This window comes from Calypte anna, chromosome 3, assembly GCF_003957555.1.
Source record: "Calypte anna isolate BGI_N300 chromosome 3, bCalAnn1_v1.p, whole genome shotgun sequence".
In the NCBI taxonomy this organism is placed as follows: Eukaryota; Metazoa; Chordata; class Aves; order Apodiformes; family Trochilidae; genus Calypte; species Calypte anna.
Genome location: NC_044246.1, coordinates 1,628,667 through 1,651,457, shown reverse-complemented (window position 1 = coordinate 1,651,457; position 22,791 = coordinate 1,628,667). Strand labels below are relative to the sequence as shown.

The following is a 22,791-nucleotide window of genomic DNA, read 5'->3' as shown; positions in this document are numbered from 1 at the left end:
AAAAAAAAAAAAAAATTAAGTTATTTCTATTCACTTACACGTGTGTTTCCCAGATGTGGTCACCATGCTCTGAAAGTGCACGTTTTGAAGTCTTGTTTCACTATTACAAATGTCCTTGACCCATATTTTATAGCAGCTCCACGTGCAAGGGTATGGTGAGAGCACTGTCAGTGTTTCCATTACTGACCCTGTTCTGAAAGAGTGCAATGAGTGAATTTATTGTCTGCCATGTCTTCTGGGTGGTGCTTTTAGACGTTCTGATTTCACCCTGCACAGCAGTTAATCTGATAACCAGCAGGTCAGTGCTTTCCCTCCTCCACACTCATTTTCCCTAACAAGGATTTTCAAGAATGGGAGTGAGGTCCCAGCACATGAAGAGCCCTCAGTAATAAAAGCTCCACAAACCATCACCCTGCTGTTAAACACTTCAGAGAAAAAAACCCCAATATGGTTTAGTTAATGATTTGTGGATCCTTACCAAATGACTTGTGATTTACCAAGAGATCACACGGATGAAATCATCATCTGTAAGAGCAGCTGAAACCTGAACATCAATGGTCTGACAAATGTATTTAAAGAAGAATATTCAGAGTTAAGACTCAATTTAGCTCCTAAATTTAGATGTGAGAGCTGAGACACTCTCAACTTGATATGCCTTAAAAAAGCCAATAAATCCAACTTTCAGAAGAGTCTGAAAAACAGCAGTTTCAAGTAAGCCTGGAACAATCAGGTATTGTGGCTCGTTACCATAAATCTCCACTGGACGCTGAGCTGACAAAATTGTGTCAAAACAAGTGTGAGTTGAACCACTACCACTGGAGGTTCTTGCTTTGGTTATATTTAAAAAAAAATAATAAATTCAGACTGTTCCAATAGCAGTGCAAGTTCATTATAAAGCCAGATGCCTCTCTGTAGATGTTTTTATTCTGCCCACTGCCAGCAATGGACATTTTAGTAGCAAAATCCACCTCCTGCTGTAAAAGGTCTCAATGAACTAAATGAAGAGAACAATTCTGGTAATTCAACTATTTCATTTAGTTCTTGTTCAGAATATTGAAAAGCCTTCTCCACCTACAGTCTTTTTTCTTTTTTTTTTTTTTTGAAATACAAGGCACAAATAGGGAGTGGACATTCCAGCAAAAAGTGATTGTCTGAAATTAACAGTCCACAGCAGTCTCCTAGTCCAGCACAATGACACATTTTTGCTGTCCTGTTCTATGCCACATCTTCCAGATAGTCTGCAACATCACTTAGTTGGGAAATGGTGAGGTCTTGTGTGATGCCTTCAAGCTGGAAAAGAAATGAAAGGCAGAAATGAGAGAAATAGTAAATGTTACTTAGAATCCTAGAACTGGCTGGGTTGGAAGGGACCTCAGAGCTCATCAAGTCCAACCCTTGATCCACTCCCGCTGCAGTTCCCAGCCCATGGCACTCAGTGCCACATCCAGGCTCTTTGGAAAGATCTCCAGACACGGAGAATCCACTACTTCCCTGGGCAGCCCATTCCAATGCCTGAGCACCCTCTCCAGAAAGAAATTCTTTCTCATCTCCAACCTAAACCTCCCCTGGCACAACTTGAGACCTTTTGTGCCCTCTTGTCTTGCTGAGAGTTGCCTGGGAAAAGAGCCCAACCCCCCCCTGGCTCCAACCTCCTTTCAGGGAGTTGGAGAGAGTGATGAGGTCTCCCCTGAGCCTCCTCTTCTCCAGCCTCAACACCCCCAGCTCCCTCAGCCCTTCCTCACAGCACTTGTGCTGGATCCCTTCACAGCCTCCTTGCTCTTCTCTGGACCTGCTCCAGCACCTCAATCTCCTGCCTGAACTTCCTGAGGGGCCCAGAACTGGACACAGGACTCAAGCTGTGGCCTTCCCAGAGCTGAGCACAGGGGCAGAATCCCTTCCCTGGACCTGCTGGCCACGCTGTTCCTGAGCCAGCCCAGGATGCCATTGGCCTTCTTGGCCACCTGGGCACACTGCTGGCTCATGGTCACCTTCCTGTCAATCCAGACTCCCAGGTCCCTCTCTGTCTGGCTGCTCTCCAACCACTCTGTGCCCAGCCTGGAGCTCCCCATGGGGTTGTTGTGGCCAAAGTGCAGGACCCGGCACTTGGAATGTTGAACCTCATCCCCTTGGGATCATCCCAACTCTCCAGTCTGTCCAGGTCCCTCTGCAGAGCCCTCCTGCCCTCCAGCTGATCCACACTCCCCCCCAGCTTAGTGTCAGCTGTGAATTTGCTGATGATGGACTCAATCCCCTCATCTAAATCATCAATGAAGATACTGAACCTTGACCCCTTTGGGAGGTGCTCAGACAGATCTTGAAACCTAGGGAGAAGACATTCCTATGCTGGATACTAAACCAGTCTCAATCACATTTTATATTCCTAACAGTGAATTGTGCTATAATAATTGTTCTGGGGGAGTTGTTCTCCTATTTCATCAGGACAGTAACCAACTGGGCAGAAATTTTGACACAAAAACACAGAACTTCAAGAAAAAAACTTTAACATGGATCCTAAGAAGCAATGATCATGACACCCTCCTGCACAGAGGTTAAAATAATTCAAGGCAAGAGGGTAAGAATGTCAAGAACAATTTTGAAAGAACCTTACTTTATCACTGGCATTTGACCCTTCTGTTTCCACAGAAATTTCATCTATTTCTTCACCAATGCTGATGTCACTTTTTTCTGAGCGATGACTGGTACTAAAGAGAAGAAATCCATCAATATAGAAACAACATTTTCTTTTCAAACATCCAACATTGAACTTCACTTTTTACCTGGCATTTGATCTGGATTTCACTTCCAAGCAAGTTACATATGAATTTACTAAAACACCCATAATAAGCAAAGACTTTGTACCTAGATAAAGCCATGACAAATGCTGATAAACCCTGCAGCTTACACACCAAAACCTTCACCTCATAAGGAGGAGGCTGCTGAATATTTTTTACTGCCTACTCATGACACTTGATTTTCAGTTGAATATTTAATCATGTGCCCTATTCACTGTCTAATAGCATGAATTATATGCCATGTATATATATATATATTTATATGTATGCTAAGCCATTGCTAAGTGCAATGTTCAGGACAAAAAAATATCTTCCAGAAAAAAGCAACAACTTCTCATCTGAAAGTCAGCACCAGGCTTTTAAGGAACTCATCACCCCCTGCAAAAAAGGGACTTTTTTTTTTTAATTTGTAACTATATCAATGTATTAAAACATCAGAAGTAAAATTTAAAGGAGTTCACAGATATTACCAGACTCTGGCAATAGTGACTACTTGAAATACCATGAAAAATCAAATATGCCAAGTGGATGTGATTCTTATGCACTAAATACTGAGCTATGCAATATCATCCATCTCTTACCTGTTCAAGTCATCAGCATACTCATCATCATCTCCATTTCCTAAAAAATTTTAAAATGTATTAATCAAACAGGTTTTCTCTTCAGGAAATGCAAAAAAAAAAGACTGTTCCTGTACCAAAAGACATGGTTTGATGTCCCATAAAAGAGTGGGAGTAGGTTAAATTACTTGAGGAGGAGAATCATAGAATCCTAGAACTGGCTGGGTTGGAAGGGACCTCAGAGCTCATCAAGTCCAACCCTTGATCCACTCCCGCTGCAGTTCCCAGCCCATGGCACTCAGTGCCACATCCAGGCTCTTCCTAAAAACCTCCAGGGATGGAGAATCCACCCCCTCCCTGGGCATTCCAGTGTCTGATCACCCTCTCTGCAAAGAATCCTTTCCTAATATCCAACCTAAACCTCCCCTGGCAGAGCTGAAGCTCTGCCAGGGGAGGTTTAGGTTGGATATTAGGAAAAAATTCTTTAGTCTGTGCCCAGATATCCCACTGATACCTCCCCGACCCCCCCTGGCTCCAACCTCCTTTCAGGGAGTTGGAGAGAGTGATGAGGTCTCCCCTGAGCCTCCTCTTCTCCAGCCTCAACACCCCCAGCTCCCTCAGCCCTTCCTCACAGCAATTCTGCTGGATCCCTTCACAGCCTCCTTGCTCTTCTCTGGACCTGCTCCAGCACCTCAAGCTCCTTCCTGAGCTGAGGGGCCCAGAAGCTGAGCCTATCTTTGTCCTCAAGAAATCTCATTCCCATTTACAGAAACCATTGAACACTGAAAAATTAAACATTTTCAGGACGTTGAGTGAATTGCTGAAGACAAAACCCCAAGATTTGGCAGCTCTGTTTTGAGAGAGAGGCAACTTTCTTGCTTTTGAGAGAGGCAGAAGACTGAAGCCAGCAACACCTGCCTGGGTTATCTTCTCCCTCTTTTCTTAGAAAGCTTGGCAGCAAAATTCATCATTTTATATTAGAAAATGTATGCATGGAACTAATTTTTTTTCTGCATGTTTAAAATACTAATCCACATCCAAGACAGCAATTTTCTGTGTTCCTTTGGATCAGACAGAGCTCTCAGCTGCAGAAACTTTCACAGTGGTGTTACATAGAATGAGAGAAGTAAAAGTAGAAGATTTTAGTTCAATGTGTGCATTTCTCAGATTTATCAGAAGAAGCTGGGCCAGAACTTTCATTTAAAAATATCAGAGCTTATTCATGTTTAGGAGTTACTTGCCTAATTCCAGTGATCCCAGTTTTGCATTCACCAACTGCAGGTTTTTGAGAACAGAGTTTCTAGTTGAATCTGTAACAAAACAAAGGTATTTATATCAATAATTTAATTTGTAACTTATTAAGATCCCACTGTACCATAACCATCAACTATTTATAACAAAATTATTTTATAATAGCCTTTTTACTAGACTATAAAATTATAAAATATATCCAATTTTCAGGTCTGAACTTTGCTAACACTGAAAACCATGAGGAGCAGACAGTGACACTCCCCCAGCATTCAGGATCAGGTTTTACAGCATGAAAGCAAATATCCCTGAAAAACCTGTGCAAATAACCTAACAATAAAAGGGAGCAAGTTAATTTCAGTTAAAAGCTGAGCAGTAGAATTTTATACTCCTGCAAACTGCCTTGCCTACATTCCTTTCTTTGGTGTATACAAGTATTTCATGGTCCAAAACAAAATATGACCCAGTGGTAGCACCATACAGCAGAACCAGTATGACTGTGAGGAATGTTACAGCCAGAAAGGGGAACATGCAGGAAATGGAGTCACATTTGCATCTAAATATGTAAATAATTCATTAGAGGAACATCTCCTACATTCATTAAAACACAAAAACATGTGCAAACTTACTATCAGACTCCTTCAGCAGAGGTGCACCAGTCAGGGAGCTCAGCCCACTCTGAAGAGGTGGTGCACCAGAAAGGGATGCCAGACCTCCTGCTTTATTGGCTTCAGTTTTCCTAAAAAAAAATGAAAATAATAAAAAAATGAAAATAATAGAAAAAAAAAACACCAAAACCCAAACGAGTACTTCACAGAGCTCTGAAATATGCAGAGTAACTTTCTGCTCTATTATTTACTAGGTTGTCAGAAAACAAGAACAGCATTTCCAGCAAAAAGAGCCAGGGGAAAGGTCCTTCTGCAGTCTTTAACCCAGTGAGCAGTGGCAGAATCAAGATATTCATTCAATAAATCACTTCCTCACCTCTGCAAAGGCTTCTGCCTGCCTTCTTTCCCAGCCAGAGCTCCTGCACCTTCATCAGCACCACTAGTTTTATCAAGGGGCCTTTCATTATCCCCACGTGGAAAGGCAGCCAAAAGAAGAAAGATTCAGATACCAATCAGCATTTCAGTTAGTGAGTTGTTTGGGGTTTCTCACATCTGAAAGAGCTTCTGCCTGATGAAGCTATTAAGCTTGAGAGCAGTCAGTTCAGAGAATGCAAACCTCCCATAGTTATCTCTCTAGATAGATCTCATCCTCATGTATGAAAGTTCACTTGGTTATTATCTCTCCCAATGATGTACTTCAAGCCATCACCCTCCATCAGTGATGATTAAAAAATCCCCTCAAGAAGAGTCTGCAAAATCAGCATATGCAGAAACAACAACACTTCACTGAAAACAGAGAGCTGCACACAAAAGATGCTGCAATGTCAGGAGGAAACCTTCAGTTGTGAGAAAAATTCCCTTATTCTCTCTGTTTCTGGGGCCACATTCATCAGATTTTTGTACTCCTTACAAAGAGACTTCTCAAGCAATACCTGTGCCATTCCCACTTGGTTCAGCACTGATCACCACTGCTGCAAGCAGAGAAATGCACATTTCAGGAACAAAATGTCCCAGAACAGGTATAAACAGTTACAAACTGAGAAAAATCCAACATGAGCTTGGACATGAGTCTGACAGGATACTGAGGACAAGAGAAACCTGTATTAAGCAGAGCATCCATCTTACCAGCCATAACTCCTCTCTGGTTTGGGTATAGGATCATCAAAGAAAGAATCTCCCTCTACATCATCTTCATCCACACTTGGATCACTTTTCTCTTTGGTATTTAAGTCTTTGTTTTCCAGTTGAGGATCTGGCTTTGTTTCATTAGGCAGAAAATTAATGCTTCTTTTGCTTCCTTCCCCTGATGAGATACTTGTATCACTTTGAGTGGTTTCAGCTGCCTTGAAAGAGAAAGAAAAAAGCCCTCACTGAAAGGAATTAGTAATTTCTCTTGAAGAAAACCCGTATCAACTGAGTTTGTGTCTCACAATAATGGAAGTGGTAGCAAACACAGAAGATATAACATACAATCACCACCACTTTTTAAAAAGTTAGCTGAAATCTATCAGTGCTTGTCAGGAATTCATACTTTCATCAGGAACCACACAAGATAAAAAAGGTTTTATCCTGTAGAAAGGAAGTATTCCTTATTGTTGCTAAAAACAAAAAGTTCCCTCCTCTGCATGGCTTTGCTATCTAGATCATTTCTGCTACAAAGTAGAATCTTATATTTTACAAGATGTCAGCCATCAAATAAAGAAATCTAGATACAGCCAGACTTCTCCCTCCTAGCTTTGAACACAGGGGTTTTGCTTGTTCTACAGCCCCAAAGCTACATGGTTCTCTATTTGTCTGATTTTGCAAACTCTATAAAAATTTTCTTAGTTACAGCCATAGTCTTCAAAAGAAATAAATTTAAAGAAATTCCAATGACTCCAACTCCCATTTTAAGTGGTAGCCTCTGCAACATAATATGTTTTTAGAGTTGCAAGCATAGGAAGAGTTAATTATTCCCTCTTGTCCTGGTTTGGGCCAGGATAAAGGTGATTTTCTGTCTTGTACTTTTGCTTTCAGCTCAGTCTCTTGTAAGCAGCTGCACTTGCTGAAATGAACAGCAAGTTTCTCAGACAGTGTGTGCTTCTAGGACTGATAACACTTGATGTTTAGAGTTACTGCTGGAGCCTGGTGTGCAGAGCCAAGGACACTGCTCAGCTCTGAGGAACATTTTACCCTCCAGAAGGAATAAAGAGGTCCCACCTGCAGCCTCCTTTGGGGAGGAAGGGACAAGAGAGATGCCAGAACTGACCAAACAGAGGATTCCATCCCATACACCTCACACTCAGGATAAATCTGAGGGATCACAAGGGCCAAGCCAGACTTCTGGATTTCCTGATTTCCTGCTTCCCTTCCTTCACCCAGCATCCTGGGAGGATTCCATCCCTTCCTCTGCCTGTGCTCCTGATCCATCCCAGCCCATATCTGTGTGTTCCTGCCTCCAGCTCCAACTGCTGCTGACCCCAGGATTCCAGCCTGGACTTTCCCAGGGCTGCCCTGCAGCCTCGGTGGTGACGTGAGAGTTATTGGGGGAAAGGGGGGAGGAATGTGGGATCCATTTTCCTTTATATTTGTATAGATTTAGTAATTTTTCCTATTTATCATTCCTGTTTCATTAAAGTTGTGTAGTTTAGTTTCCAACCCATCAGTCTCTCTCCCTTATTCTCTCTCCTTTGTTTATCAGGGAGGAGAGAGAGATTAATAGAGAGCAGCTGTCACTTGGTCTAATTGCCAGGCCAGTGTTAAACCCTGACACCTCTCAATACTAAAACTAAAACTTCTGAAAACAAGATCCTAACTTTCAGTCTTTGAATCATGCTCAGGGCTCAGTTCTGCACTCAAGCAGCAGTTTGGAAACAAACCCAGCAGTTTTGTTTAATCCATGTAATAATCAGCACGTAGGCTCTGCTGTACCAAGGGTTTCTGTATCTTATGCAGAAGAGGCTGAAGCCAAATTTTCACTCTGCAGGTCATGGAAAACGAAAAGGGCCTCCCAGGGTCATCTTGTCTCAGTCACAGAGCCACATTCAATTGCTGGCAGCAGCTCAGTTCTTCTAGGGCAAGAAAAACTCCCACCTGCCAGCAGCTGTAAAACAGTATTTTAATTTCTTATCCTAGAGGAACAGAGTTGTTGGTGCAAGGGAAGAGCTTGTGGTGTGCTGACTGGAGCAACAGAGAGATTAGATTAGAATTTTCTGTCCTGGGCCCTGGGGGAGGGAGCTGCTGCTGTCTCATCCCAGAGAAGCACAACAGTTGGGATTTGCTTGAATTCCAATATTGTAAAGTGTGGTTTCACCCTGGCAACCAAACAGATTTAATTCTTTGCTGCTACCAAGAGCTCTGGTTTGGTCTCTCCCAGTTGTGGTTGCCAAGTGCCAGTCAGAGCCAGTTCAGGTCAGAGGTGTGCTGAAAAAACACCAGAGAAATCTCAAGTTTCAACCAGAAATCTCAACTGCTCAGGTAGCTCCCATCTTGCTCCAACCAGGACTTGTTAAAATTTCCTCTTTCTGGGTTATTTTTATTATTTCAAGCATGTTGTATGGGCAGGACATGCTCCCATCCTGCCTTTGCCAAGCAGAGAGAGAAGCAGGAAAATATTAAAAATAAATAAAAATATAAAAAGAAAGAATATAAAAAGAATATAAAAAGAATATAAAAAGAATATAAAATTAATATAAAATTAATATAAAATTAATATAAAATTAATATAAAATTAATATAAAATTAATATAAAATTAATATAAGAATATAAGAATATATAAAAATATATAGAATAATATAAAAGAATAAATAAAAATAAATTAAAAATATTAAAAATAAATAAATGTTAAGAACTGTAGTCCCATTATGATATCCACTATTCCCAGAGGAGTATGGAGTCCTAACAGGAGCTGTTGATGTTTCCATGAGGAAATACTGATACAGAAACCAATTTTCTCCTGGGTTTGATATATTTTAATGAAGGACTCAGCATGTACATTATGAAAAGCATTTCCAGAACATGTGTCTGTCTCCCACTGCAATGCATTAAGCTTTGTCTTTTTTTTTCTTTTCTTTCATGCTTATAATTCCCTCTCTCAAATGAATAAAACAGAAACAAAACCCACACAATGTTACATCCCTCAGCTTTCACCAGCAAGTTGGAAAGCTTCTCAGTTCTTTCCAGTCACCTTGACAAAAGCAATTTAAAACTTTTAAAAGTATTTATGTAATCTGATCAAACTTTAGCACTGGAACCAGGGTTGTTTTGCTTCCAGGTGTACCCTGACAGCTCTCAATCTCAAGCAGCACTCAGCTCCAGCCTCACTGTGTCTCACCCCCTGTCTACAGGACTTTGCAAATCATTTAAGCAAATGCCACAACACTTGGAATATTCTCTTCCACTCATCTCGTGGATGTTCCAGAGCTTTTTCATCCTCCTTACCTTATTTGGTACAGGGTGTGTATTTGATCTCCCATCAGATGATTTGGAGGTGGGGCAGAGGCTGTCACTCAGAACTGGGGCCTCCTGAGAAGTTTCGTATCAATAATTATTAAAAATATATTATTATCTTAAAATATACTATTAAATTATTAAACATTATTTAAAATATATTACTATTAAAATATATATTATATTATAAAGACATATAGTATTATAATATATATAGTATTATTTAAAATATATTGACTTTGTCATAATATCAAACAAGAAACCAGGGTCCCTTCCTCACTCAGACATGATGCAACCTGGGGCACTGGGGTAGTGAGAAGTCTCCAACAACTACTCCTGAATTTCAGCTTTTGTTGCAGTACTGAACACACCTTGGGAGCACAGAATTGGCTTTTGAGCCACAATTACAACAGAGACCAATCAACTGGGACTGGGTGGATTTAATTAACTAACAACTAATTATACATTTCATTAAAACATCCCTGTCATTGCCTTCAGGTAGTTCAGTACTTGGATACATTTAGTTTTGAATACTTCTGTTTTCAGAACAGCTTGAAAGCTTTTCACAAAACAAACTGTAGGCTTGTCAAGTCCTGGTAAAATCAGAAATATGTCCAAGAAAATGGACACAGCTAAAACTGTTACCAAACCACACTAGAAATTAGGAAGTAGATGTGGTTTATCTTGATTTCAGTAAAGCATTTGACACCGTCTCTCACAGCATCCTTGTAGATAAGTTGACCAAGTATGGGTTTGGTGATCAGGTAGTGAGGTGGATCAGGAACTGGTTGAAAGGAAGGAGTCAGAGAGTTGTAGTCAATGGGGCAGAATCTGGTTGGAGGTGTGTGACCAGTGGAGTCCCTCAGGGGTCGGTACTGGGACCGGTGTTGTTCAATATCTTCATCAATGACTTGGATGAGGGTATAGAATGTACCCTCAGCAAGTTTGCTGATGACACTAAGCTGGGAGGAGTGGCTGACACACCAGAAGGCTGTGCTGCCATTCAGAGAGACTTAGACAGGCTGGAGAGTTGGGCAGGGAGAAACATGATGAAATTCAACAAGGGGAAGTGTAGAGTTTTGCATTTGGGGAAGAACAACACGATGGCCCAGTATAGGTTGGGGGCTGACCTGCTGGAGAGCAGTGTAGGTGAAAGAGACCTGGGGGTCCTGGTAGACAAGAGGATGACCATGAGCCAGCAATGTGCCCTTGTGGCCAAGAAGGCCAATGGCATCCTGGGGTGCATTAGAAAGGGTGTGGTTAGTAGGTCAAGAGAGGTTCTCCTCCCCTCTATTCTGCATTGGTGAGGCCGCACCTGGAGTATTGTGTCCAGTTCTGGGCCCCTCAGTTCAAGAAGGACAGGGAAGTGCTTGAAAGAGTCCAGCGCAGAGCTACTAAGATGATGAAGGGAGTGGAACATCTCCCTTATGAGGAAAGGCTGAGGGAGCTGGGTCTCTTTAGTTTGGAGAAAAGGAGACTGAGGGGTGACCTCATCAATGTTTTCAAATATGTAAGGGGTGAGTGTCAGGGAGATGGAGTTAGGCTCTTCTCAGTGGTGACCAGTGATAGGACAAGGGGTAATGGGTGTAAATTGGAGCACAGGAGGTTCAAGTTGAATATCCGGAAAAATTTTTTTCCTGTAAGGGTGACAGAGCCCTGGAACAGGCTGCCCAGGGGGGTCGTGGAGTCTCCTTCACTGGAGACATTCAAAACCCGTCTGGACACGTTCCTATGCGAAGTGCTCTAGGTGGCCCTGCTCTGGCAGGGGGGGTTGGACTAGATGATCTTTCGAGGTCCCTTCTAACCCCTAGGATTCTATGATTCTATGAAGTAATTGGCACAGTCTTTTGTGTCACTTATCAGAGTTCACTCCAGATTACTGTGTTGTAGCAGAGTATTAGCAAAGAGTGCCAGGGTGGCATTAAAAGTAACACAATGCCACAACCTTCATCTTTCAGCACTGTTTTCCACTAATTATGCTGAAGGCATTTCCTATTATCCTGTTTCAAGCCTTTATTACAGTTAGCACAATACTGCACCAGCAGCCAAGTGGCTTCCATGTCAACACTGAAATGAAAATGAGCTCAGAATTGGGAGGAAAGAAAGAAATTACATGGTTAATGTTACTTACTTCTCCACTGCCTGAAATCTTGTTCTGCTGACATTTTCTAACAACCTCCAACAAGAGGGGGCCACTCACAGTCCCTTCTGGCTCTGCAATTCCCAGATCTCGGGCTAAGTTTTCTCTGCCATCAAGGCCATTTAGCTAGGGGGGAAAAAACCAAGAAATTAAAAATAAATAATAATCATAACACAGAAATAATTGTCAGAAAACACAATACATACCTTTTAATATCACTTTTATTTGATATAATTTTATTATTATAGATTATATATATATTTAATATTATTTTATTATGATATATTATATATATATGATATTGTTTAAAACAGCAATATTTTGAGCCATCAGTGACTATTTAAGACTTTGTTGCCTGTGGACTAAAGTAATGTTGAACCATTTCCTCCTGAACTTGTCACAAACCACCCAAAGCTGTTTCAAACATGCTTGTGCTCATCAGCAGCATGCTTCAGGATTTAAGGATTTATATGATCAAGTTACTGCAGCCTTTCACATTTAAAAGCTGGACACTGAGCCAGAAGTCCTGGCAAATTCATAGCTGGTGGACAGTCAGCATTCCTGTGAAAATAAAATTAAACCAGCATGGGTGCAGGTTTTCAGTTTCTGTTTCACCTTAGGAAACCAAAGGTTTGGACAGAAACAGGGATGAAAGTAACTCAAGATCAGCCAAAAAAACCCCAAAACCAAACAACAAAATAAAAAAAACAGGAAAAAATCAAAGACAAATACACTTTTTGGAAAAGAACTTCACATTTTAGCATCAGCAGAATGCTGTAGCTAACCCAGGGTGGTTGGTATAACCACAGAATGGGCAGTATTGAAAAAGGGCACCAGTTCCTCTTGAGCTTTTCTGCTTATTTAATGACATTGTCTGTCAAAACACAGGGCAAGCAAATTCTGGAGCAAGCCACCAGTAGCCAAGCACACTGAAACATGAAGGAGAAAGAGATAATACAAGAGAGAGGGGCTAGTAGAGGAAGAGCAAATATCTCAGCACTATACACAGTCAATTGGCCAATTTACTACTTTTTTTGCTTAACTTTAACTTTCCCATGGGCAAACATGCCCAGCAGCAGGTGGAATTGATACTTTTACTACAAAAAGAAAGGGGCATTTCAAAAAGTATAAATGAAGCACTGGTCCCATTTGGTGGCACAAAGATGAATTTTTGTACAGATGTGTCCTGGTGCAATGAATGCAGCTCAGGATATCTGGCAAGGGACAAGGCTATGTGGGATCTTCTTTGATTAAGCCTCTAAAAAGGAACATGAACTTCTGGGAAACAATCAATTAACTCAAAATTGGAGTTTTAATTAGTTATTTAAACTGACACTAAGAATAAAAATGAGTATTTGAGAAATAGAGAAATTCTTATTAAATGGAATGGTTTCAAACCCAAATTTATTACAAAAAGTTTTATATCATAAAAAGAGACAAAGGAACAAACATGATGAAAAACCTCTAATTCCATATCAAAAGCCTCAAAGCAACCAGTTGGGCTGTGGATTAATTGCAGGTCACTCCCAACTGGACTGTTCTGCTCACATCACTTTTTGTCATGGGCACCTGCATGAAGTCTTTTGTGTCACTGAAATGTCTCAGAAATTATATTAGTGAAATTATTTCATTTTTCCTGTAACAACAGTGACTTAGTATCATGGCACAGTAAAACTACTGGCAAAAAAAGTTTTGGGAATAGTCTGTTGTATCTGATGTTAAATAATGTAACACAAATTATTATTTGATAATTCAAAATTAATATATTCCAAGCATTGATGTTTGATAAGGGGAAAACTCAGTTCAATTAGCACCCTGTCCTGGAAGAGATGTCTTCATGCAATAAGTACTTTTCACAGACTAAATATAAAAAATTATTTGGAAAAAACACAGACAAGAGGCTTAAACAAACCTATAGCTTTTGTCCTCATTGCCATGCACTACCAGCATACAAACAAACTCAGTATTTCTTACTGTGCTTGATTCAGGCTGGAAAACTGCCAAGGTAAAATCCAGATTGAAAAAACGTAGGAATTCTGCAACAAGCCCTGCTACCAAGCGACCTGCAAGGGACAGGAGAGGAGAAACACCTCAGCAGCTCAGTACTGACATCTCTGTTCAGTCACCACTCACACACACCAGACCCCCAGCAAGACAACACCACGGGGATGATTTGCATAACAATTCCCTAATTCCTAACTTAGACTTATTTTTTAAACCACTCAACTGTTTTAAATCCACAATTTTAGCATTTCTCCCATGTGTGCACTCACTGCTGTAGCTGGGCAGTGAAGTTTCACTGGCTGCTGTTTATTGTCTAGAGAGGTTCTGAGTTAGAATCATAAATTATCAAACATTAATTTAAATGCAGTCACCCAAGTTAAAAACACAACTTCAGCAATATTAACTTTAAAAATTATAGACTGAATTCTACTCTGAATTAACAGTAATTACAACATTTAACAGGGACAAAAGCATCCTTGATGTCAGAAGACTAAATTGTTAATGAGTCAAACATGTTCCTTTCTCTGTTCCTTACTTTTATCATTGTGACAAGCACACTGAACAAAGAACTTACCATCTTTTGTACCTAAAAAACTTTTCAAGCTTTCATTTACCAGAGGGGTTTTGTTCTGCCAAAAAGAAACACCAAACAGTAATTAACATCATCCTCAGACCAGCAAGAAACAGCAAACCACAGCATGTTGGGATTTTGATGTATTTTCTTCTACAGTGCAGCCTGCCACATATAATTCACTTCTGCAAAACCTACTTTTGCTTTAATTCCACCATCTGCACCTAAAAGCCACAGAGCCACACATTCACTTAGGGAAATTAAAGCTGTTTCAGTATTTCTATCATAAAAGCTTCAGCTTTCCACCTCTCTCTTTAGAAACAGCACCTGAACACAGAGCACTCCCTCCCCTCTAGTTCTGGAAAACAGACACAGGGAATGAGGCAAAGCCAGCCCAGAAGGGGACACAAACCAAGGGTCTGCACACCATGGCACTATTGGTACTCATGATAGCACCTCATTATTTTATTAATGATATTAATTATATTGTCAAGGTGTCAGTACACAATCCATCTGCTCCTTCAATATCACCAAAGCATCCTGCAGTTTGCCTCCAGCAGCCAAAAAGCAACACCAAAAAGATGACCACACTTGTAACTTAACTGCTTTCATTGCTTTCACAGTGCACTTGTCCAAAAACCCCAACCCTGCAATGTTTTACATCTCCAAAGATGTGATTCCAATTTGAGGAAACCTTGAACAGGCAACTAGATTTTGTTCTAAAGAAGTATTTGGTGGAAAAGATATTTAGTTATCCTGGTCAATTGGACAGAAACAATATAAAACCAGAAGAGAGAATTATTTAAAGCAGTTTATATATTATTATTATTATATATATGTATATATATATACATTATTATTATTATTACAGTATTATACAGTTTCCAAAGGTTTTGTAGGAATTCCTCTTTCTAAACATCAGGAGACAGCCTGGCAGGCCTGAGCAGAAGAAGAGCATCTTGCTCTGATACAGCAATCCATAATTTTCTCTGGTTTGTGACAAACAGAAATTATTGGAGCTATTCACCTAATTCTACACACAGTAGTACCAGGATGATTAGTTTTCAATAATGATTTTGTTAAGGTTCACTTACCTCCACTTTCTCTTGTTCTTCTAATGCCAAGAAAACAGCTGCTCGTAACTCTGCCTGCCAAAATAAATAATAAATAAATAAACAAACAAACCTCAGAGATTACAGAAGTGTGACTTGAGAATAAAGTGACTGTGAATGTCACCCCATGACCTCCCCAGCACTCCCCATCTGTGAGGTCTGCAAGGTTCTCATCACAGGACCAGTAAAACAGTTTTTCTTAACTAATTATTTGTCCACTTCAGAGGGAAACTTTTCAACTTAGCAGCCTAAACTGGCTCCCAAGGTTACACCTGCTGGCAGTGGACCTGGAAAGAAAGGGGGGAAAGAAATAGGGGGGGTTCATACCACACATGGAGTAGTAAACACCTAAAAGTCATTAATTCTAAATAATCATGTGTTTACTGTGCACATCCCAAGTATTTCTCATTCTCCTAAGGGTAGGATTCACCACACTGTTAAGAGAACCAGACTGACATTAAAATACTGAATTTGAATTTCAGTTAGTATCTGGAATAATTATAAATTGTTATATTCTACATACTTCATAAAAATAAAATATAGATGTGATGGTAAAAAAAAATAAAAATCATGATTCCCCTCAATTCCAAGATATAAGTTTTCTGCTTGATATGAACTGCTTTAAAAAAAAAAATAAACAAAACCTACAACACCAGAACAGGAGCTCAGAGTACAGTGTGCAGCACACAGCTAAGAATTAAGGAGAAGAGCATTGGGCACTATAGTACCTCAAATAAAGATGTAAAAAGCCAAACAAATAAGACAATTCTAAGTGACCTATGTAGATGCAGTTACCAGCCTCTTTAAAAACAAGCATTTTTATTCCCCCTAGCAGCACATTATTTGCCAGTACCTCAGCTGTATATGTTTTAAAACAAATCAGCAAGGACAGGATCAGCTGGTCAGAAGTATTCCTGCTCCCATGATACTGGTGATGCTGACCTCCCTCCTGTGTGCTGAGTTTCACAGAAAATGCAAAATTCAGGTGGCATAAACTTGGTTTCCCAGAATGAGAGAGGTTGAAATAATAAACCAAACCCAAGTAAGATAACAAAAAACCTACAGTAAGAAGCAGAATGACTCTTCTTGCTCAGCTGCCAGCTTCTCTAGGAGAAAGATCCCATTCTCTGCAGGCCAGAAGAACATCTCTGTTTGCACTGCACCCAGCACACAGACCCAGGGATCATTTTCACTGAAGTCCAAATACCCACCCTGGTATTACAGATGCAGCTTAGGATGCAGGCTCACCCATCAGAGTTATTTCAGTTATTAACAAGTTATACAGACATACACACTGCAGCTTGAAGGCAGGAAATGCTCAGCTGCAAGTGGCAAAATTGTTTATACATCTCTCTGTTTAAATAAATAAATTAAATACCCCAGGGTTCAAATGTTAGGGTAAATAGAAACACTGAACAGATTTTTAAAATGCTCTACAGGTATCATTTTTTTCAGTAAAAGGAATTAACACCAATGTGTAAAAAAATCTCAATAACTAAGAAGCTGCAACACCTTGTGAAATCATATTGTACAGGAGAACAAAGCCATCACCACTAGAAGTTTATTCCTAAAAATTACTCAGCTGTTACAAGCTGTTACCTTACAGCTTTCTACTTCTGTCCACTGAAATAATTCCACTTGAATTCTGATCCTTCCACAGCTCTCATTATCTGCAGTGCTTCACACCAACTGAGACACACACTGAATTTTCTTCAATGTCAATAAATCCCAACTACACTGTTATAGTTAGCTTCCTAGCACCATTCAGCTTAAAAAAAGTCAGTACTCATGCTGAAGTATAAAATAAACTGCTTTTATATGTAGATGTTCATTCACCTCTACCAATACTGACAGACAGCAGAGAAAGAAACATGAATTAAATAAATTGAACACAGTTGTGATCAATAAAGGATGATGGCAATTAATATTTTTAAATTCATGGTGTTATCTAATTTCAACTAAAAGCTTAGGATTTAAGACAACTTGCTCAACCTTAACTCTTCTGGAAGACAAAGGGCTTTTTGTCAGTTACTAGCAGAACAAATTCCCTAAGTCATTAATGCTATTAATTAACAGCCAGCTATCAAAGTTTTGTGCCTGTTAAGGTTTACAGCTAAGAAAAAAACACCACGAAGTGCTCAAATGAACAGTCTTAATCATAAGCAAACCAATTATTAAATAGTAACTCCTGGTATTAAGCAAACCTAACCCAGTGAGTAGGATGTGTTATTTTTAGAAGTTTGCTCGTGTGCCTTAAGGACACTTTCCCCTTACACCACACTGGATACTGCACATTTTTAGCATTACAGAATAGTGAAAAGTACAATAAATGTATTTCCACACAACTCAACAAACTGGCAACCGTAAGTACAAAAATCTGCATACCAAACAAAGGCAGGAATTAAAAAACTCCAGCTCACATGCCCAACATGCTCTTGTGGGGCTTTTTTAATCATTTTATTATCTCCATACTTTTACTGGTAACAGTGCATGAGAGTAACAGGTGAGTCAAAAGGCCTATTTGACACAACTAGAAAAAGGTCTCCCTACTCAAAATACAATTAAATCTAGCTATAATCTCCATTTATCTAGGGGATTTAAATAAGGATTAGCCATTTGAAATGCAAGAACAATACAATTTAAATAAAACTATTTGTCTTTAGCTTTGAAGGAAGTCCAGCAGGTCATATGCTTCCCTATCTGTATGGCTCTCCACTATATCCAAAAATTATTTACTAGAAGCTTCTAACTTGGACAAGAATCCATGGAACAAATTTCCATATCCCTCCTGACACAAGCTCAGGCTACACCACAGATTGTAAGCAGCAGCCTATACTTCACTACAACACTCATCCATGTTTTTTTAACCTTACCTTATTCTTCCAATACCTGAAGAAGCCTATAAAAAAGCTGGGGTAGGGCTTTTTGCATGGGTGTGGGGTGAGAGGACACAGGGAAATGGTTTCAAACTTGAAGAGGGGAGATTTAGGTTGGACATTAGGGAGAAATTATTTCCTGTGAGGGTGGTGAGATGCTGGAACAGGTTGCCCAAGGAAGCTGTGGCTGCTCCATCCCTGGAAGGATGGGTCAGGTTGGATGGGGCTGGGAGCACCCTGGGCTGTGGGAGGTGTCCCTGGGCATGGGGTTGGGACTGGAGGAGCTTTAAGGTCCCTTCCAACCCCAAATATCCTTTGATTCTATGATTACTTTGTCCCTGGGGGCAAGCAGCATCCTCAGAGTTTCCAGACTTAGCAACTCTCCAAGCCACAGCTGAAACAACCCACTCTCAAGAAGAATGATGTTCAAGCATGAACACTACTTGACTTTTTAATTTATTTTTTTTCCCCCAATAGGGATTTCCCGCATCGAAGGGAGAGAAATCCCATCCAACCTTCTCCCACCCTCCTCTCTCCGGATGAACGTTCCCAGCCGGTTGGGCAGCAGCAGGAGAGCTCAATGCCGACCACACCGCACCGACCAGGGATGAAACTGCGGAGCCGAGCTCAGGGCTGCTCCCGGGCTGCTCCCTGAGGCGGCCGCCGGGCCCATCCCGCAGCTCCTCCCGCAGCTCCCAGGCCTGGACTCCCCGGCCAGCCCACCCCAGCCCCAGCACTCCCGCACACAGCTCCCGGGCCAGCCCCAAGCCCGGCAGAGCAGCGCGGGTAAAGCAGAGGCCCCCGCCATGCCGTGAGGTGAAGCAGGGCCCCGAGCTGAAGGGGACGGAGCCGGCGAAACGCCGGCGCCTTCCCACCCGTTCCCCCAACGCTCCTTTCTAAGCGCCATGAGGAGAAGAGGCTCTCCTTCACCTCACCTTGATCTTATTGAGCACCCCGCTGCTCTCCAGCGTCTGCACCAGCAGATCCCGCAGCTCCGTGTCCTCCTCCGCGGCCGCGGCCGCCATCTTGTTTCTCCCTGACAACCGAACAAACCGCGCTACCGGCGGCACCCCGCCAGCAGATTCGTCACGGCGGCCGCTGAGAGAGGCACCGACCTGCAGGCGGACCCGAATTAAAAAAACCGCGGCAGGCCGGCGGCTCCGCTCAGCACCAGCCCCAAAGGGAACGTACCGAGGCGGCAGCCGGTGCCTCCGTGGCCGCGCCGTGCTGGGAAAGTGCGGAGGCGAATCGGCAGCGCGGCCGCCGGCACGGAGGGCGGGAAGTTCAAAGCTCTGAGCTGCGCCTCAGCCCCTGCCCCGCTCCTGAGGCTGAAACGGGGTCAGGGAGAGAACCCCCCCTGTCCCCAGCTGAGTTTGGAGCCAGCAGTGTGCCAAGGTGGCCAAGAATCCCCATGGCATCCTGAAAATCAGGTTTATTTACATTTTTGAAAGAGTGGCTTTATATTTAGCCATCAGTCTGGAGGTTTGCTGGCTGCTTGTTTATCCCAGGGAAATAATTTCTATAGCCTTTGCCAAGTCACTTGTTGGTGTTTGTCCTTTACCTTGACTTCCTTGTTCTAGGAAGCTGAACTTCTTCCTTCACTCACTGCAGCATATTTTCTCTGGCTGATTTTATGGTTCCTTTCTCCCTCTTTTTCAATTCTCAAGTATCTTTTTTTTTTTTTTTTTTTTTGAAACTTGGATAACACATTTTGTTGCTTTATTCCAGCACTGGCCTTGCCAGCCTCACACACTCTGATAAAACTGTTCATCTGCTCACTCCCCCTCTGTTCTGATCTTCCTCTCTTCTTGGACAGGGTCAAGAACCATGGAAATGGAAGCAAATAATTTCTCTTTTCCAGTTGCAGCTACAGCTCGTTCTTCCAAAGAGCGTGGTGTGGGCTTTTCAAAGTAGAAAATGTACTGAGTAGGTAAAGGAAGGGAAGGGAAACAAGAGCAGAGCCTGGAAATAGCCACGTGTTCTGAAATAGCTCTGAGAAGAGCTCACTTCCCAGATCTCTAAACCTCTTCTTAGGTTGGGCATTTAGGGGCTGAGCTCTGTGCTTCTCTCACCGGGGTCTCCCTTAAGGAGGTCGAAGCCAAGTTAGGGTCAAGCCCATCCTGCCCCAGGTGTAGCTTTCTCTGCTTTCCCTGGCTGCATCCATCAGGAACAGCGTGGCCAGCAGGTCCAGGGAAGGGATTCTGCCCCTGTGCTCAGCTCTGGGGAGGCCACAGCTTGAGTCCTGTGTCCAGTTCTGGGCCCCTCAGGAAGTTCAGGAAGGAGATTGAGGTGCTGGAGCAGGTCCAGAGAAGAGCAAGGAGGCTGTGAAGGGATCCAGCACAAGTGCTGTGAGGAAGGGCTGAGGGAGCTGGGGGTGTTGAGGCTGGAGAAGAGGAGGCTCAGGGGAGACCTCATCACTCTCTCCAACTCCCTGAAAGGAGGTTGGAGCCAGGGGGGGGTTGGGCTCTTTTCCCAGGCAACTCTCAGCAAGACAAGAGGGCACAAAAGGTCTCAAGTTGTGCCAGGGGAGGTTTAGGTTGGAGATGAGAAAGAATTTCTTTCTGGAGAGGGTGATCAGGCATTGGAATGGGCTGCCCAGGGAAGTAGTGGATTCTCCGTGTCTGGAGATCTTTCCAAAGAGCCTGGATGTGGCACTGAGTGCCATGGGCTGGGAACCACGGGGGGAGTGGATCAAGGGTTGGACTTGATGAGCTCTGAGGTCCCTTCCAACCCAAAATTTTCTGGGATTCTATGATTCTGGGATTTTATGAGTTGGCTCCAGCAGCTCCAGGTCTCAGAGAGGGCTGGTGGGGGAAGAATCTTCCAGAGGGTGGTGGTGGCCCATGGGAGAGGTCTGCAGCTCCTCACACACCCACTCCCCCGAGTGCAGGATGATTAAAAGGCCTCCCAGAGGGTTTGCTTTCTAATTAATCATGTTTTTTAGGTTAAAACTGTAGGGTGGTGTCGTAGCATGGGGAAACTCGAGGTTATTGTGCCTGGGGGAAAAAAAAATTATAATGTTTTCCAAGTTGTAATGCCTAATTTAGAATCACAGAATTGTCAGGGTTGGAAGGGACCTTAAAGATAATCCAGTATTATGGTTCTCATTTTTATTTACCCACTACATCTTGGTGGAAAGATAAAACCTACTTGTCAAAATACTTGCAAAGCAAAGGAAAAAAAGAAATCAGTAGACTCTGAGGATACTTTATAAAATTAGCTTCAGCATTTCATTAAGACTGGTTTCCTGCTCTCAAATAAATACAGAATATTTCAGTCCTTTTTGAGCTCTGCAACATACCAGAACTTTACATTCATCACCTAGAGGGCAGCAAAGTGTTCTAATGGTTCCATTTCCTACTCAGCACTCAATGTTCTTAAACTATCTCGTTTGCAGTAAATGTTCTCATTTTGAACATATGCAATTCCCAAGTCCACCTTCATGGAAATCAGAGAAACTCCGTGAAAAAGATAAATCAAAATGATATTTGCTCCTTGTTCAGCAATGTGAGTTTGATTAATGTGTCACCATAGAAAGAAAAAAATGTGATTTTCACAGTATAGTTTTAAATAGATTCTGTAAAATTAACCTTGATTAAAAAAAAAAAATAAAGAAAAAAAAAAAAAAGAAAAAAAAAGAAAAGCAGTGGTGGGATTGCTACGTGCTCTTACCATGAGTTAAATTAAATTTAAGCTTTCAAAATCATGCATGAACCAAGTCTATTGACTTCAAATCTGTGCATCTGCTCAGAGTATTGTAATGTAAATGTCACATTAATGTCTTATTAATGCACATTCATTAATTAAGAACAAAGTCTACCTAGGTTTGTCTGTCCTAGTACAGTGGAAATAACCAAAGCAATTTAATAGATTGCATTAGGGAGATAAAAAATTCAAGTCTGTCTTGACCCCTAAGTTTCAATCTGAATGTAAACTGCTGGAAGCTGGAAAAATGTGTTTTTCTGGAGCCTTTCATACAAAATCTTTAAAGAAGATGAACCATACCAACCTCATTCTGGGTTGTGCTTTTTTCAGCATATAAACCTCTATCAATCTAAGTCACAACTACATTTCTTCTGAATCCTTTGAGGAAGGAACATTTAATTTTCAGAAGTGCTGACATTCCCTCCCACTGAAGTCCATGGAGGCTGCACTCAAAAATATGGCTTAAAATGACCAAAGGCCCTGAATCTTTATTATAACCAAGTGTCAGAACCCAGGAGAAATACCCAATTCCAGACAGTATTTATTAAATGAAGTTTTGGCACCACTTTCCATCCTATAAACCTGGATATTTACATTTGCTTTCCAATAATCCCTGAGCTGCATTATGGCCTACCTGCCAGCTACTGAGGAAAGAGAGAAGTATTTTTGTTTCACTGATGATCAGTTGAGAAAGCAGCTTTGTCATGGTTGGCTTTCTTCTTCAAACAGGCTGCAACAACAGCTGT

The 22,791-nt window shown here is 41.6% G+C and overlaps 1 protein-coding gene across 2 annotated transcripts; it reads right to left on the bottom strand.

The window, feature by feature from the left end:
• Positions 1–218: 218 nt before the first annotated feature.
• Positions 219–19,389, bottom strand: FGFR1OP (FGFR1 oncogene partner). Of its 2 annotated transcripts, XM_030448631.1 has the most exons (13): positions 19,276–19,389; positions 15,447–15,500; positions 14,356–14,410; positions 13,752–13,840; positions 11,769–11,903; positions 9,629–9,712; positions 6,334–6,551; positions 5,585–5,665; positions 5,230–5,339; positions 4,594–4,662; positions 3,374–3,413; positions 2,609–2,702; positions 219–1,290 (listed from the first exon to the last, which is right to left on the bottom strand). In XM_030448631.1, the coding sequence occupies exons 1-13, from the start codon at positions 19,363–19,365 to the stop codon at positions 1,216–1,218; spliced, it is 1,194 nt and encodes a 397-aa protein (XP_030304491.1). In that variant the 5' UTR covers positions 19,366–19,389; the 3' UTR covers positions 219–1,215. The 2 variants fall into 2 exon arrangements, with proteins under 2 accessions (XP_030304491.1, XP_030304492.1); XM_030448632.1 differs by lacking the exon at positions 5,585–5,665.
• Between the last annotated feature and the right edge of the window lie 3,402 nt (positions 19,390–22,791).

What these genes read in the sequence shown, in the direction of transcription:
- FGFR1OP (XM_030448631.1), bottom strand. Translation starts at nt 19,365, where the DNA reads ATGGCGGCCGCGGCCGCGGAGGAGGACACGGAGCTGCGGGATCTGCTG. An exon ending in TTTTTTAGGTACAAAAGATG is followed by an intron (nt 13,841 to 14,355) that starts GTAAGTTCTTTG and finishes TGTCCCTTGCAG; the next exon opens with GTCGCTTGGTAGCAGGGCTT. An exon ending in TATGCTGATGACTTGAACAG is followed by an intron (nt 2,703 to 3,373) that starts GTAAGAGATGGA and finishes TCTTCTCTTTAG; the next exon opens with TACCAGTCATCGCTCAGAAA.